Source organism: Stigmatopora argus, chromosome 1, assembly GCF_051989625.1.
Source record: "Stigmatopora argus isolate UIUO_Sarg chromosome 1, RoL_Sarg_1.0, whole genome shotgun sequence".
In the NCBI taxonomy this organism is placed as follows: domain Eukaryota; kingdom Metazoa; phylum Chordata; class Actinopteri; order Syngnathiformes; family Syngnathidae; genus Stigmatopora; species Stigmatopora argus.
In genome coordinates, this window is record NC_135387.1 from 13,326,316 (window position 1) to 13,342,273 (window position 15,958).

The window sequence follows — 15,958 nt, forward strand, 5'->3', positions numbered from 1 at the left end:
GGGGTGGGGGGGACAAGAAGAAAAGGCACTTGAGTTTGCAGCCGTCTCAGCAACGAAATGTCCATGATGCCTAACATGAATATTCACATACAAGTACTGTATTTACAACAAGGAAAATCAAGACAAAATAAAGATTGGAATCACAATCGCCTGAAGGGTATTTTTGTTGAAGGAAAAAAAGTGGCAGCAAGTCGAAGTGGGACAAAATAAGTCTTTGGCGATAAACTAACATTTGACAATATAGTAGCGTCATTTTTTTCAGTCAAAACATTCAACTGGAACCCATTTTGAACATGTCATTAAAGAAAGACATAATATTCTCTTGAGGATAATTGAGAAAAAGAAACAGTTTTTCCATTTCCAAAGCCGCACAATGAGGTATTGACTTGTTTTTCCTTCACTTTCTGCTGACAACAAATTGAGAAACTCAAAAACACCAGTCTGTTTTCGTTATTCTTGCATGAAAATCACCCTAAATAATCACGTTTTCTACAAAAGCAAAATTTCAACCGTGAGTCGCACGAGAAAAAAAGTCAGTCATAAAAGGAGGCGAAAAAAAATTTAAGATGCACAAAAAGAAAACTAGGCCTCACAGAGACATAACTGAGGATCAAAAGTCCGGAAATAAGTCCAGACCGCCAAAAACGGGGGAGTAAACTGTGATGACTAGTATTATTTTGTTTTTAAATCTATGAAAGCGATATCAAAACTGCTCTTCCACTAGATGGCAGAAGGTGCGAATAACCTGTGTATCCAATGATACAGAAGAAAAATAGCAAAAGTGCTCACCTAATCAGGCCATGCGCGTAAACTAGTGAGGAAATTGAGACGAGATGATTTCAATGTGAATATTCTTTTTGTAACATTTTTATTTAACTAGGAGCCACTTGTCTCTGGGTTTTAGCAGCTCGGCATTAGTGCCGTAGGCTTCTTTTATATGTTTGTATTGTGTGAGGGTTCGAGAGAGGTGAAGAGTACTTGGACGGGAGACGGCGAGGAGAAGCCTACGTCAACTACACTAGCCACGATACACGAGAGCTGTTCAAGTTTGACGGTTGAACGGATTGCTGTAAAGGGAAACCACTTAAACTGCTCTCGGGGACGGAGGGCGGAGGCGCGTCAGGCGAGTGCAAGGTGGGTAAAGTAAAGGGGCTCAGAGTGAGGGGACGGATTCCGCTGTCAAGGGCAGGGCGTCCGCGGGAGCCTCTGGGGGAGACCGTTGTGAGAAGCGCGGCTTTGGTTGGAGGCGCCCGAGTGGGAGGCGCCTCGGGAGCCGTTCGAAGGGCCGCCCTCGCCGCCGCGGTGACGGTTATCGGGGCGTCGATCGTGGTTAGAGCTGCTGTTGTAGCGTTGGCCGCCCATGTGAAACACGCGGCGGTTGCCATGGAAGATCTGAGGAGCACGTCAAAAGTTAGACAGTAAGTTTTGACGACGTGACAACGGCCCCGAGGTATGGGGAGGGACACGTGTCCTGATTCATGCAAGAGAGTCATTCAATGACTAAATGCTTCAATACTCCCTATCGTTTTTACAGCTGGACCCACTAGTGCGCAAGTAAAAAGTTGATGAGTTTGAACCAGCCGTTATTGTTGGATAAGAAGTAGCCGCTTACCACGTTTGACTTGTAGTACTTGTTCGTGTGGAACTCTTTTGTAAAGTCATTTTTTTTCTCCACGCAATGTAAAAACAAAAAAAAATCTGAATAAGTAAAAAAGAACTATAGATCATTATAAATCATAATATGGTATGTCATTGATAATTATTTTGTAATGAAAAAAAACATTAGAATCATGTATTATGATTGCAGTTATTAATCTTATATAGAAGGCTGTATTGTTTTGGGGAATACACTTGAGTTGGATGTTGAGATTCGTTTTTCCTCACTATATGCCACTAGAGCTGTGCGACATGACAAAAATTGTTATGGCAATAAAAAAATTAGTCGATATCGATAATTATCACGTTAACTATCTTTTTAGTTTCAAATGTGAAACGTCAAACTTCTGTGAATAAGTAAATAAATTATTTTCCTCCCTATTCAAATATGAAAGTATCTGTTACAATACTTTAAAAAGTGAATAAGAAAAAAGAATATGAAATATGATTTTAAAAAGTATTTTTGTTGTTCTGTTGTGCAATAAAGATTAGACAACACCCTCATTACACTATGAAAAGAAGAAAAAAAACCTGCTGAAATTCTTACAGGCATCTTTATTTTTTATGAATTTGCCTTCAAACCAAAAGTTGCTGTGCAATATGAAATAAATAAACAACTGAAGACATCACCATTGGCAAGCAGACTATTTTCAGCCTCACACAATGAAACAGTGTAAATTTACCTCACATGGCCATTTCCCAAAAAAATAAAATAAAAATGTTGGATAAACTACTCCTTTTTGGCTTTAAGAAAAGAAACTAGGCTACCTTGGTATGGCAGTTATGTAATTTTCAGCAGCTTACCTGTTTGACTGGTGGGGGACGGCTGGGAGGAGGGCTTTCCACGATTGCCGGGCTGGCCACAGAGGAGGACGTGGAACTGCAACGGGATCGGTCCGAATAACCCGTTTGGGGATGGTAAACTGCAGGAGAAACCACCATATACATATTCCAAAACACTGACTTGGTGCTATTCATGTATTATTTGGTCCCTGTGTGAAGTAAGATCTATTATTAATGAGAACATGTTTGAGGAAATGGCTTTTACCAGATCCAAATTGTTCGATGCTTGTCTTCAGCGGCTCCAGCTCGAATGTAAATCGGACAGCTTTGCCCAGGTCCTCGTCATATTTGCGCTCGCTCACAAAGTGCTGCCAAGAACAAACAGTATCAGACATTGGTGATCACATCTGACGGAAACGGCACGTGGCGCCGAACCACCCAGAAGCACCTTGATGTCAGCCCGGAGTTCTGTCAGTTGCTCTTCGGACATCGACGCAGATTGGTCGGTAAGCCTGCGAAGCTCCTCGGCACGCTTTTGTCGGGCGTTCAAACTCAGCACTGAAAAGTATAACAGATGTCAATTAAGCAGATGACATGGAAGGATGTTTGGTGTACTTTCAGTAGACAGGACGTCGCCATCTCTGGAGGAAACTGTACATAGAAATGTAAATCGCTCTGGTGAATTTTTTGGAGAGGGGGAAAAATGCAAACATAAAGGTGAGCCTTGTATTCAAATGTATCAATGGGGCCTTTTGGTAAAAAGTGAACCTTTGAAAAGTGTCAAATGTTTTAGTATGTTGTTGAAATATACGTTATGTACATAGACAAATATGTGGTAATAATGCCTTAAATGGATAAAGCTTTGAGTCCAAAATAATTTTACTTTGGTCAAAAATGTGAAATATTTAGTGAATGTATATTCAAACAGAAATGTGTGAATCGAATGCAACATGAATGGAAATAATGTGAAAGTGTGATGTTGAATTTGATTTTGAAAAATTGTCATTAATATGGAGTTAGGGCAAAGTTACAAAAGCTCAAACATTGAGAAAACTAAGGTCCTATAATCGGGTGATTTTTTTAAACACATCTGTAACTGTGTGAACCAGATGTAAAATGTGGGACGAGACAGAAACAGAAAAAAAAGGAGAGTAACTTTCCCACAACCGTTGTTGACCTCAGAATGCATTTTGGATTTGCATGGAGTTTAGCTAGGAAACGGATATCTTCGCCGTAAATCTAAGTGTCACAACAACTCAACAACAGCCAGCTGCTTGACATTTCTTTCACCGAATAAGCAAGCTGCTTGGCAAAAATCAAAATCCAGTATTATGACGCGTTAATTTTTAAATCAAGAAATGTCAAGAACCTCCAAAAGATCCATGTGGGTTTTTCCTAACAAGCCCTGGGGAATCCAGTGGGGCCCGGGGGAGCAAAAAAAAAAAAAAAGAAACATTGGCAGAAAAGCTGCTTTTTTTCTACTTTCACATCCGCACACATTTCCTCGTGCCTAACTGGATAAAGACGCCGACGAGACACCCGACACCATTCAAACTCTCCTGGAACCCTCTTCATGCAAAGGCAAGAGTGAGGCAGAATGGCCTACTTGTGCAAATTTCTTAGTTATGCACGTATTTTCCTACTTTGCATACTGGAGTCATGTTGCTCTAGTTATGCCCTTGAGGGCTCCTCACTGACAAAACACGTTAGAGTTGCTCATCCGCAACAGTCGCCATTTACGAACTCTGTGGAAATACTTTGAGCCAGATGTGTAGTTCCTAAAAGACACACACTTGTCAGAGCGGCTATCTCTGCGATGGTACTTACTGGCTTCAGCTTTCACTTTGTCCATTTCTCCCAGCAGTGTCACTTCTCTGTCCATTAAGCTGCAAAAGAACGAGAGGACCAGAGCACTAAATTTTCTCCCATCAGATTAACAAGCGGAATTCCACAAGCATGAATCAAGATGCAGCTGTGTGCAGACCAGACATTGAGGATGAAAGATTCTGGATTCAAGTCTGGTGAAAGTCACTGGGAACTGGCACTGAATGATCATGTTTCGGTCCCTATGACGGTGACTGACGTCCCATCCATATGAACTGGGAGGGTGAGCAGTGAAATTCACCGTCACCCTCCCACAATAAAATAAATAAAAAAAAAAACGGAAATTTTCATCAGTAACTTATTTTCTGCATCTATATTTCATTGGAAACATTTTTGTACAGTAACAAGTTAAATTTCAAGCTCTGTCTACTTTTGTTTGTTTCGTTTTTTTTAGTGCAGTTCAAAAGGATTGGACATGGATCATCATTAATGGCAGTCAATGCATTCAACACTACCAACTTATAGTCAACGATGAAGAAGAAAGAGTCTTCCGAAAATGTACCCACGTGGTTTGGAGCTCGGCAAATGCCTGCTTCAAGCTCTTGACGGACGAGTCCATCTCCTCCTTCACCAAAATCCGGTAGCGCGTCAACGAAGCGGTGCACCGCTGGAGGTCCTTCACAGAACGGTCGATGTTGGGGGCTGAGGGGACACGTTTAACTACTCATGAAATGGAAAAGAAGGCCCACGAGCTACGAAAATGAAACTGTAGCGTAGTCAACAGCACAGGCCTGGGCGTTACCATGTGCAGCAAGGTTATTGTTAAAAAGATCCAAACTACAAATTAAAATACATTTACACTACAAATTAGATCATGTCACTTTCCATTTTTACCTGCAGAATCACCATTTTCACACGTAAAAACGACAAAATTCACTAAACACACATTCAGGGGTTTTGAGACTCTTATTCAACTGAATGGTGAAATGGCTCAAAACCTGCCATGGCTGCGGGCGTAAGTGTTTTTACAAATGTGTTTGAGTCTCATTGTATTTCATAGTAGTAAATTGTGCACCTGACAAATAATGATTAGTATGTAAAACAAAAACTAACAAAATTAAACTAAAAAATTAAAATGACCAGTAATAGAAGCTAGCAAATCCATTTCAAAAACGAAATTAAATAAATATAAATACATGTAAAACTAAACTAGTATAATTAAACAAAATATAACCTTGGTGTTCAATTTTCCCAGTGAGTAACACATCTTACCAATCTTCTTGCCCGTGGACGTCCATTGCTGACTCGGCCCATCTGGGTGTGCCAGGGAGGCGTTCTGACGTGAATTTCTTGCTTTGTTACCTCTGGAACCTTGGTGAGAGCCTGGTGCTCGTTGAGTGGGCGAACTCTCTGCTTCCGCACCTGGAAGATGGCCACACGTCATGGCTTAATTGACATCAACGATTTTTTATTGATCAATTCAGTGTCCTGGGTAGCATCTGATTATGGATAGACCAGAAATAAATCTACCAAGCCAGCCATGTTGCAATAAAACTATGTTCTATAACAGGGTTGGTAAAGCAGTCCTCCGCGGCCGCTGTGGGTGCAGTTTTTTGTTCCAACTGATCCAGTACAGACAATTTAAAAAATTAGGGTTTCAGCTTAAACAACAAGCACATGAGTGCAATCCACTAATTGTACTTCTAAGATACCAGATTTGTGGAAAGGTTTCCTCTTTTGAGGTTGGAATGAAAGGCCACGCCCCTCTGGCCCTTTGTGGAATAATTTGCCCACCCCACATGGCGATCACCATTCTTAAATAGGACCAAAAACAAATTTGAGCGAGGAGAGCACTGCTGGTGACTGTAAAAGTTTAGCAAAATCCCAATAACTTTAGCCCGGGTCAAATGGCCAAAGCGCGAGTACGCCCAAAAACATGATAGCAACACACACAATAGAAACAAGAACATGCACGCCTTATTCACTCTCTCCCAGTGTTTACCAGCAATTTCAGACGTGGTTAATTCAGAGTCCAGCTCCGATGCGTCCAGAGAGGCCGAGTCCAGGTGTTCGCTAAGAGAGTCAAGTGACTCCCCTTCCACAATTGATCCATTAGGATGGAAGCCGTTGGTCTTATCCTTGGCCTCCTCGAGTGGCGCGACCTCGGACGGTCCGGGTTCTGCCGGGGCCTCGGGCTGAGGCTTGGGCTTCTTTTTCTTATTGGGCTGCAAGTCAACATATCAATGTCAGTGTGCTTTGTTGAGCATTTCTTTTGTCAAGTATCAACAGCACACAAAGAGTGCCACCTACTAAGAACTTGTTGAAACTGTACAGCACAAGAAAATATTGGATTTCCGATTGTCCATGACATAAAATCAGATTCACCTGCATCAGCTTTAGTCTAATATTGGCACAGTTACTAAATAGTGTCACATTTGGCTCCAAATCATTATAATGTGCTGCCTTTTGCTACACTGAATGGTCCCAGCAATTTATAAGATGAGTCAATTAACACATGTTTAAGTAGACATAATCAATAATTTAAGAAAATGAGCCCAATATGATCATTTATTCAAAGCACAGAAATGAAAGCAACATTATTTTGGTTTTATTACAAGTCTGGTCCATGACGCCAGAAAAAATAGCAAAAATTTTCAGCAGCATTTCTCACCATTCTTCTTCTCCTGACCAAGTTTCAGTGCTAACACATTTCAAATGTTGCGAATATTTGTTACCTAGTACAATATTAAAAGATTTTTTTTTTTTTTTTTTAATCGGTTAATGCTTTCCCCCCCCTTTTTTATCAAGAAATGTTTTTTTTTTTAAATACAAGAATTTTTTTTCGACTCTCAGAAAAGCTCTCAATTCATTAATTGTGGCAGCCTAGTTGGCAAACATAACGGCCCTCGGAATGAAACTGTAACTACGACGTGGACCGCATCAAAAATGAGTTTGACATTCTAAATCAATTTTTAGCTCCATTAGAAACTTACTTTCTTTTTGCCAGTGACATTCCACTCCTTCAGTATCTCCACTGCACTCCCTGTGTAAAGATGTCACAGAAACAAAGACTTTACAGACAAAACAAGCTTGTTCATACAGTACATTGCCCGAATGCCTTTTGAGTCTGACACACAAAGGGAAATTTCCTGTGCTTAAGAATGTGGAGGCATACCTAGTTTACACAAATATAGAGTGCTGCACTGTTTTTAAACTGATGAAACCTCACAGCTGTCTTTGCTACTGGCACATAACAACATACAAAACCAACACGGCAATCTTTACTAAATGCAGCTGGCATCACAAGCCATTTCTGAACTTTGGCTTTTTATAGGGAATACTGGCCAAACTTGAGCCATTATAATGTTTGTAGGGACGGTTTCTAGGTCAACAATGGACATTGAAATACCTTCTAAGAATGCTTGAACAGCCTTGTCAACGCAGTTTTCGAAATGCTGCAACACCAGCACAATCTCATTGTTGCTTTTGTTGGGGACAACTGCCCTGACGGCGCTGATCTGTTGGCCAAGAAACAGAAAGTAACAGGTTTAAAACTTAACTAGAATAAAGCCATGCATTACAATATGAGTGCAGTCAAACGCCATAACCCAACTACTGTAGAATGAATTGGTGCACCGCTTTATTTGCTCAACCTTTGCTTATACAGATAAGGACATTGAGAATTGATTGGAGAAGCAAAAGTAAAATAAACGCAATACAAAAAAATATACACACAAAACAACAATAAGAATCCTCATTCATTATCTTTGCCGTTTGTTTCCTCTTACAGGACACCCGTCACACAATCCCGTAATACTCTACTAGTTTTTAATCTTTTTTTTCTTTAAAATGTAAATAGATTTGTTGAAAAGCTGTCCACTATTTATAAAATAGCATGTTAAAATCTGTGCACACCAACATAAAAACAAGCAAGGGACCAACCAAGTAAACATGACAGCAACACTATCAAAAATTGCCTTCTTTTTTACCCATTATGTCTAAAGAAATGATAACACTTGATGGATTTCCATTATTCTGCTTATCAAAAGCAGTGCTCTTTCTTCACAGGTCAAGTGAGACGTGCCGTTTAAATCAACAGAGGCACTAAAAAGTACTAACAAAAAGAAATAAGTGCTTAAAACTACGCACACACATCTTACCTTCTCCTTCATTCTTTCTGGCGGACCTCCCTGGGACATGACCATCTTTGAGCGCGTGTCAAACACGACCCCTGAAGTGTCTGAAAAGAGCCAAACTATATAAGCACCGAGCTTCTAAAATCGCTATGCACTACTAATTCTAAATCTATTTTTAATCAGGCGATGAGAGTCACTACAGGAGACTTCTTTTCCTTTCAAAATGGTGTGTCAAACAGAAGAATGCCAAAAGGGCTTCTACCGGCAGTTTAAAAAGGACAGCGAGAAGGAAGTCCAAAGTTAAACACATCATAAGCGATAGGAAAAGAGGTTAACGTGACAACAAACAATGCACGGCCAGGTCACGCTGCTGCCAGTTACGCCACATTTCAAAGCCTCGCACACCCGTGAACGTCAAGCAGGCACACACTAACCCTTTTGGTTCTTCTTTGCCATGTTGTCAGTCGCAAGTTCACGCACAGGCGGAGCCACTCTACGGTGAGTCTGCAAATTGTTCCGGACTTCAAAAGTGCTCTTCCTTGTTGTTCAATGCAGAATTCAAAAGGTCAGCCACTGTGATTTTTTTCCACGCTTCTCGCAAGAGTTTTTGTCACGAAGGTTGGAAGGAGGAGGCCCCCACCATCAGCCCAACCTAAATCTTGAGTACTCTTCTTTGAGCTGTGAGGAAGAAAGAAAAAAAAAAGAAAGACTTTGTCAATCCTTCATTTTGATCCTTTGTTTTTTGTTTTATAACAAATAGGAAAGGTGGTTGGAGACCACATTCTTATGTTTACTGTGTCCTGTGACCCATCACTTATGATCGCCTCATAATTAGATCGCCAATTTAACTGAAAAAAGCACCCCCTAAATGCAAAGGCCATTATTATTTGAAATTTCACATTAATCTGCATCAACAGATCACTGCATTTTAAGCATTCAAATGCATTTCATATTGGAGTAGAGATAAATTAGGGACTATTAATTACTAGTATCTGATCAATACTTTGCGAGACTATAGACCACTATAGACCTTTTTAGAGTCGAGCTATAATTAAAACAAAATACATAATACAATTTTTTCCTTTTTATGGTTCAGTTATTTTGTTTGGACTTTTCAGCATGAGATTGTGCAATTACATGACACCAAATTCACAGGGGACACTAATAAAACTTGTATACTGAATACATTTTGCATGTTATTGTTTGCTTGTAATGTACTGTATAGTTGTTGTTGTTTTTTTACCGGGTCTTGGTAAACAGAATTTAGAGCAGTTTGTGTTCAGGATAACAGAAACAAATGTATTCAAATTCCAAACAACACAAGAGCAATTTTAATTAAACCTATGTTTCTTATTATGTGACACAAATCTGCATTTTCAGATTGGTCTAATCTTGTAACGTTTCTCACGTCACAACCTAGAAATGAAGGTTTGTTTGTCAAGGTGGGAACAAGAGTCCATCGAAGAACATTTAAAAAGGGAAGCGGCCCTTTTGTGGTTGACCACTAAGGCACAGTATGCAGAACTAATATTTTATCATGTCTATTAGTATATGTATAATATATACCATAATCTATTTGGTCTATATTTCTATTTAGGTATATTTCAGATCATTTAGGTTTGCACAGCAATTGAACCAGGGCAACTACTTTTCCCAACTTTGTTTTTTTTAAAGTAACTAATCCTCCTTAAACATATGCGAGAGTACATTCCGACACATTAATAAGTGATTAATCATTGGCTTGACCTGCCACGAAACACTTTTCAACTAACATCCAATATTTAAATATTACACAATTGTTTGCTTTGAAACAAGAAGTGAAACTGATTGTTGCTTCTCAGGAAATGGAAAGCTAACAGGTGTCCGTGTCCCTTTAAGTATATTAAAGCCCGGTTCCACCACATTTCACAAGTCACCAGAGGTGACCATGCAGGCAATATAACCTTTACAAGGAACCTGCTTTAACTTCATCTGTTGAATGTAACTTGCCGTTTTCCAGCAATAGTTGATTTTTGTGGCCAACTAGTGCTATCCACAGGGACGGATGGGAAAGAGTCTTGAAATGCAACAGGAGATGCTTGCAATAAGTCTCTTTCGGATGAAATAAGATTGAATGAATAGCAAAAGAGATGAAGAGCATAAGAAAAAACGGTGACATGGTGTTAGTCAAGAGTGTCACTATTAAGAGAAATGATGATCAACATTTAGATTCAGAGGTTTTGAGTTCAGACGCAACAGATAACAACAAAGGCCATTTAGTCAAAGCGCTTTTGATGTTCCTACAATGGCGAAAGCTTCTAAAACATTTCACCACTAGTTTGCTGTGTGATAAATAAACATGTCACACTGATTTCTGTTATTTTGTCATCGAAGTCACTAATCACAAAGCTTGTTTTCACTATTTATTTTCCTCCAATTTGGGTGCGACCAATGAAACTGGAAAAAGGAAGAAACTTATTTCAGATTAAAAAGAAGCACCCAATACATCATGTCAGGCCTAAAGTTTCAGTGAAATGTGACGATGCTGAACTTTTTTGTGTCTACTGTGCATGCTGCATCCTTTTGAGTTGTTGATCAAGTGGGTTGCTTCTACGCCTGCTTGTGTCATCAAGATTGCCGGCAGGATTTTGGCTCCCTACTGCAGGATGAGGGCGGAGGAGTATCGAGGTGGGGGGCAAAAGTCCTCAACTTTACACTGCACGCATTTCAACACTCCATGACCCGTGCAAGTCAATGGAACTTCTCAGACATGTGAGGAGACTGGGGTGAATAACTTAAAAGTCAAACAAGTAGAAAAACTAAAAATCAACTACTGTGGAGTTAAAATGATTAATAATTTTAAGGATTGAACATAGCTCTTTCTCTTTGGCAACCCAGTGTTGACATCTCAGCCTTAAAATTGATGATTTTGGAGATGTGTTCCTTACTATATGCTACTTAAAGTTGTTGTTTTTTATCATTATTATTCAAGCAGTCACTATAATATGTTTTTTTTAAATATATGATTAATTTCCCTCTCCCATCAAGCAGAGATACCAATGGATAGAGCTTATGAGTGGAATAACAAAAATAAAAAAATCATCTCACCCATCCTGACAAGGTTCGCAGGCATGCCGGAGCCCATCCTAGCTATCTCTGGGCAATAGCCAGGTTAGCAGTCAATCACAAGGAGACATGGGGACAATTTGGAGTAGTCAATAAACCTACCGTATACGTTTTTGAGAAACCGGAATACCCAGAACAAAACCCATCCAGGCACAGGGGAGAACAGAATAATAATTATTAAATGACTATGACTATAAAAAACTGCTGTTTTAAATCTGTGTTCTTGTTGTTGTTGTTATCATCATCATCATTTCACAATAAATAGATTATGATTCAATTTCAGGCTGTGACAAACGTGATGTTTTGCATGTTCTGTGATGTGTCAAAACATGCGGGGAAATCACACTAAATTTTTGCACAAAGTGAAAGCAGATGTTTAGAAATGTTGACGGTGGAAACTCGGATGGAACAATGGTCTCTATCCATCCCCCATTGTGGGCATCAAAAGGTTGTCCAGGAAGAAGGCTTCAAAATACATCCTTTAAATGGAATTAATCACCTGAAAGTAGGCGAATACTTCATTGACCGGCATCTGGTTACATTTGATGATTTACATACGCATAGCTTGGAGGAATATTGAAGCTGCAAATGGGAATCGGACGTGTGACGTGACGTGACAAGACGGCGGCGGTGGCTGCGATGAAGACGACTGGCTTGCAAAACGAAATCGGCACAATGAGCTCGGCCCGGCCTCTCGTTTTTTGTCATCATGAGTTCAATGTTCAACTGGGACCGGAGCTCAGCTTATCCTGCTAGCTTCGCAATAGCTACGCGACTGTGTACCCCCTCGAACGTTCCTTTTCCAAACGTCGGCCATCATTAGCAAATGAGGCAAACCGTTAACATAATCGAATTGATCACCGATCAACGTTGGGATGCTGCGCCGGCGAGCTTGCATGTTATTAGGTCTCCAACCCCCATGTTTGTATTCCGCCTTCCATTTAACCATGAATGCGTCGCTTTTTCCTTTACATTAATAAAATCAGATGCGAGTGGGCACCTTACGTACCTTGTGATGCAAAAGATGGCTAAATTTGGGATCAAGTGAACGCAGATCTCCGAAGCAGGCAGGCGGCTTGCGAGGAACGAGACGGGAATCAAGCAAGCAAGCAAGCAAGCCAGTCAGTCAGACAGTTTGCTTTCTTTTGCCGAGCCGAGCTGCTTGATGCTCGCTCGGCTCCAGTTTGCTCCAGGCTGGTCGCGGGTTGCCAGATTGGAACGACACAAGCACGCCTTTATCCCCATTGGAGGCAGAATCTGAACGCGAGAAATGGGATAAATGGATCATTTTCCGAGAGGTCGAGTTTTCTTCCTTGCCAAAAAAAAATCAACATCGTGACAAAATTCATGTTGTCTCGGGGGGGCTTTTGTAAATGAATAAATAAAAATAAAGGTTAGCATTCAGGGGTGTCCAAACTTTTTTCCCTGAGAGTTTGTTTGAAGGATGAAAGGGCCAACTTGAAATCCTTCCAATTTTACCTGTTAAATATAAAGATATATACTGTGTATACGGTGACACGAGAGGTTAGCATGTCAGCCTCACAGCTCTGGGGTCCTGGGTTCAAATCCAGGTCACATCCACCTGTGTGGAGTTTGCATGTTCTCCCCGGGCCTGCGTGGGTTTCTTCCAGGTACTCTGGTTTCCTCCCGCATTCCAAAAACATGCAAGGTAGGCTGATTGGACACTCTAAATTTCCTCTAGGGATGGGTGTGAGTGTGCATGGTCGTCTGTCTCCTTGTGGCCTGCGATCGTCTGGCCACCGTTTCAGGCCCGGAGTCAGCTGGGATAAGCTCCATCAGCCCCCGCAACCCTAATGAGGATGAAGCAGTTCAGAAAATGAGATGAGATATATACATATGGTTAACACATGCCTCCCAGTTCTGAGATTGAGAGTTCAATCCCCGGCGAGTCTGCATGTTCCCCCTGTGCCTGTTTGGGTTTTCAAGGGGTACTCCCACATTCCAAAAACATGCATAATAGTCTATATTTTCCCTGCAGTTGGCTATCAACTATTTCAGGGTGTACCCTGCCTCCATTCCGTAGATACCTGGGATGGGCTCTGCAACCCTCGTGAGAATAGTAATTCAGAGGATGAATGAATTCATATTATATAGATATGCTGCCATACCAGAATAAAATACAAAAATACGTACTATCATTTTTTGATAAATGAATCAATTATAAAGACATTGAAATGTTTTATAAATTTCAAATACAATGACAGTAAGGGTTATTATTATTTTTTAAATAATACTTTGGTCTTTTTTAAATTGAATTTGATTTTCATTAGGTTAGCTCTATTTATAATTTGTCACTTAGAACTTAAATGACAAATTAAATTAAATTGGAGGATACAATTTATTGATGATGGTCATTAAATTGACGGAAAAATGCAAAGTCATTTCTCCTGACAGTATGAAATGCAAGTCGGTAGAGGAATGTCTTCAAAAGTGCTTTTATACTAGAGTTTAATAGAGGTGAATGAGTTTATTACCTTTGCTTGTTTCACCCACTGAGAACTCTTCGGATATGGCAACCTTCGATCCCTGTCGTCATTTCCGCTACGGTGGCGAATGCGTTGGTTTGTTTTGCCAACTTGCTTCTCCCGATGACAAGATCATGTCGTTGTCTCACACTTGCCCTTTGCCAATAATCGTCCTTCATAGCCTCCTTATGTTATCATGAGAGGAACCACCACCAGGAGAATGCGATGAGTTTATTATTATGTTAATCGTCTTGCAGTCTCCGTGTGTTTTGGGTTGAGGATCGTGGCTCTGAGGGACGTTTGGACTGATTGTCGCAAGGAGGAACGGTGTTTTTCCAAAATGGCGACCCCCTATGTTACAGATGAATCTGGTACGCCTGCTAAATGTGCCAACTGTGCTATGTATTTCGCGGCCCTGTCACCCGTAAAAATGTCACGATCGAATATTTAATAACGAAGAAAGTGCCGTCGGGTCCAATTGTTTTATTTCTGGCTGCTTTGCCTAGACAACCGTAACGCTGCTTTTGTTTTCATGCAAATGATTCTGTTGCTCGGAGACGAGCAGCTAGTTAGCATGATGCTATCCCGCGTCCTCTTTTAAAGAGGCATTTTTTTCATTGCATTTGCGTCCAGAATTGAGGCAGACCTTATTTATTCACAAACATGTCTGTATTTAAATTATTTTCTGATACCTTTATGTCAATTGAGTAGACAGTTAATCATGTAATCAAAATGATTTTTGGACCAGTTAGTATGTGAAATTGAATCTGACAGGCTGGACTTGGTTGCCCTTTACTCAGTTAATGCTCTATGTTAGCCCTCCCAGTTCAAATGGATTGGACATCACCTGTTCAGAGTTGAAATGTTTCGTTCTCATTACTGTTTGTTCTTCCAGGAAAATACATTGCAGCCACACAGCGACCGGACGGCACGTGGAGGAAACCGCGGCGGGTGAAGCAAGGCTACGTCCCCCAAGAGGAGGTCCCTGTGTAAGTTCGCTGTTTCCCAGCAGCTTCCTGCACGAGAGGTCCCTTTTTCATGTTTCCTTTTTGGTCTTTAGATATGAAAACAAATATGTGAAGTTCTTCAAGAACAAACCAGGTCTTCCGCCAGGCTTGAGCGCTTCGGATGCCGAGCCCGCAAAGCAACAGCAGCAGAAGGGGTGCTCAGACGGCGACGCCGCCGGTCTCTCAAAGTCGGCCAAACGCAACATGAAACGTAAAGAAAAGCGAAAACAGCAGCAAGAGGAGCTGGAGGAGAGTCCGGCGGACGTGGCCACTCTCGCCGATGCTGTTGAGAATGTGAGCATTTCGGCGAGTGGGGAAGTTGCCGAGGATTCCAGCTCGTTGGAGAAAGCCAAGAAAATTAAGAATATGAAGAAGAAGCTGCGTCAGGTGGACGAGTTGCAGCAAAAGGTGGACTCAGGGGAAATAAAGCAGCTGACGCAAGAGCAGTTGGAAAAGTTGGCCCGGGCAAAAACTCTACGAGACGAGCTGCAGCAGCTGGAGCGCCTCTCGTGAGAACATAGAAACTTGGTCAACTCCGCCCTTTTGACGTCTTCACCGTGAACAATAAGTAGCGATTTGCGCCACGTCTGCCCACTTTGTCATATTTCAAACTCAACTTCACCCTGGTGTTTATTTTAAACTTAATTTTAAGAAAACACAAACCAACCTCTGCTCCATGATTCCATTTTGTACCTTTAAAAAAAATAAAAACACCAACCATGAAGTATTTTGTTGACGTGTGCTTTTCCAACGATTTATAGCCAAGGCACCATCTTTGATTAAAACTAGTACATGTTGACTCAAAATCATCTTAGTTACAGTTTTGTTCAATTTAAGATGAAATATATCTCTGCATTTTATTTCTCTCAGGTGGCCAAGATGCACCTAGAGAGAATTTCATGATCTCAAACGAGTACGGTAACATTGATCCCGGATCTGCATTTCCTTACATTCTGAAATT

General features: G+C 40.8%; 2 protein-coding genes across 2 annotated transcripts; one reads left to right on the forward strand and one right to left on the reverse strand.

The window, feature by feature from the left end:
- Window positions 1–632: 632 nt before the first annotated feature.
- spats2 (spermatogenesis associated serine rich 2) lies at window positions 633–12,714 on the reverse strand. Its single transcript, XM_077611917.1, has 13 exons — window positions 12,514–12,714; window positions 8,834–9,077; window positions 8,424–8,503; window positions 7,673–7,781; window positions 7,257–7,306; window positions 6,266–6,488; window positions 5,536–5,685; window positions 4,830–4,965; window positions 4,267–4,325; window positions 2,888–2,997; window positions 2,705–2,807; window positions 2,461–2,579; window positions 633–1,392 (listed from the first exon to the last, which is right to left on the reverse strand). Exons 2-13 carry the CDS (start codon window positions 8,853–8,855, stop codon window positions 1,180–1,182), a joined length of 1,374 nt encoding a protein of 457 aa, XP_077468043.1. The 5' UTR covers window positions 8,856–9,077; window positions 12,514–12,714; the 3' UTR covers window positions 633–1,179.
- A 1,327-nt stretch (window positions 12,715–14,041) lies between these two features.
- On the forward strand, window positions 14,042–15,721 carry pym1 (PYM homolog 1, exon junction complex associated factor). The gene is made up of 3 exons (XM_077613711.1): window positions 14,042–14,361; window positions 14,886–14,979; window positions 15,051–15,721. The coding sequence occupies exons 1-3, from the start codon at window positions 14,331–14,333 to the stop codon at window positions 15,508–15,510; spliced, it is 585 nt and encodes a 194-aa protein (XP_077469837.1). The 5' UTR covers window positions 14,042–14,330; the 3' UTR covers window positions 15,511–15,721.
- The last annotated feature ends 237 nt before the right edge of the window (window positions 15,722–15,958 follow it).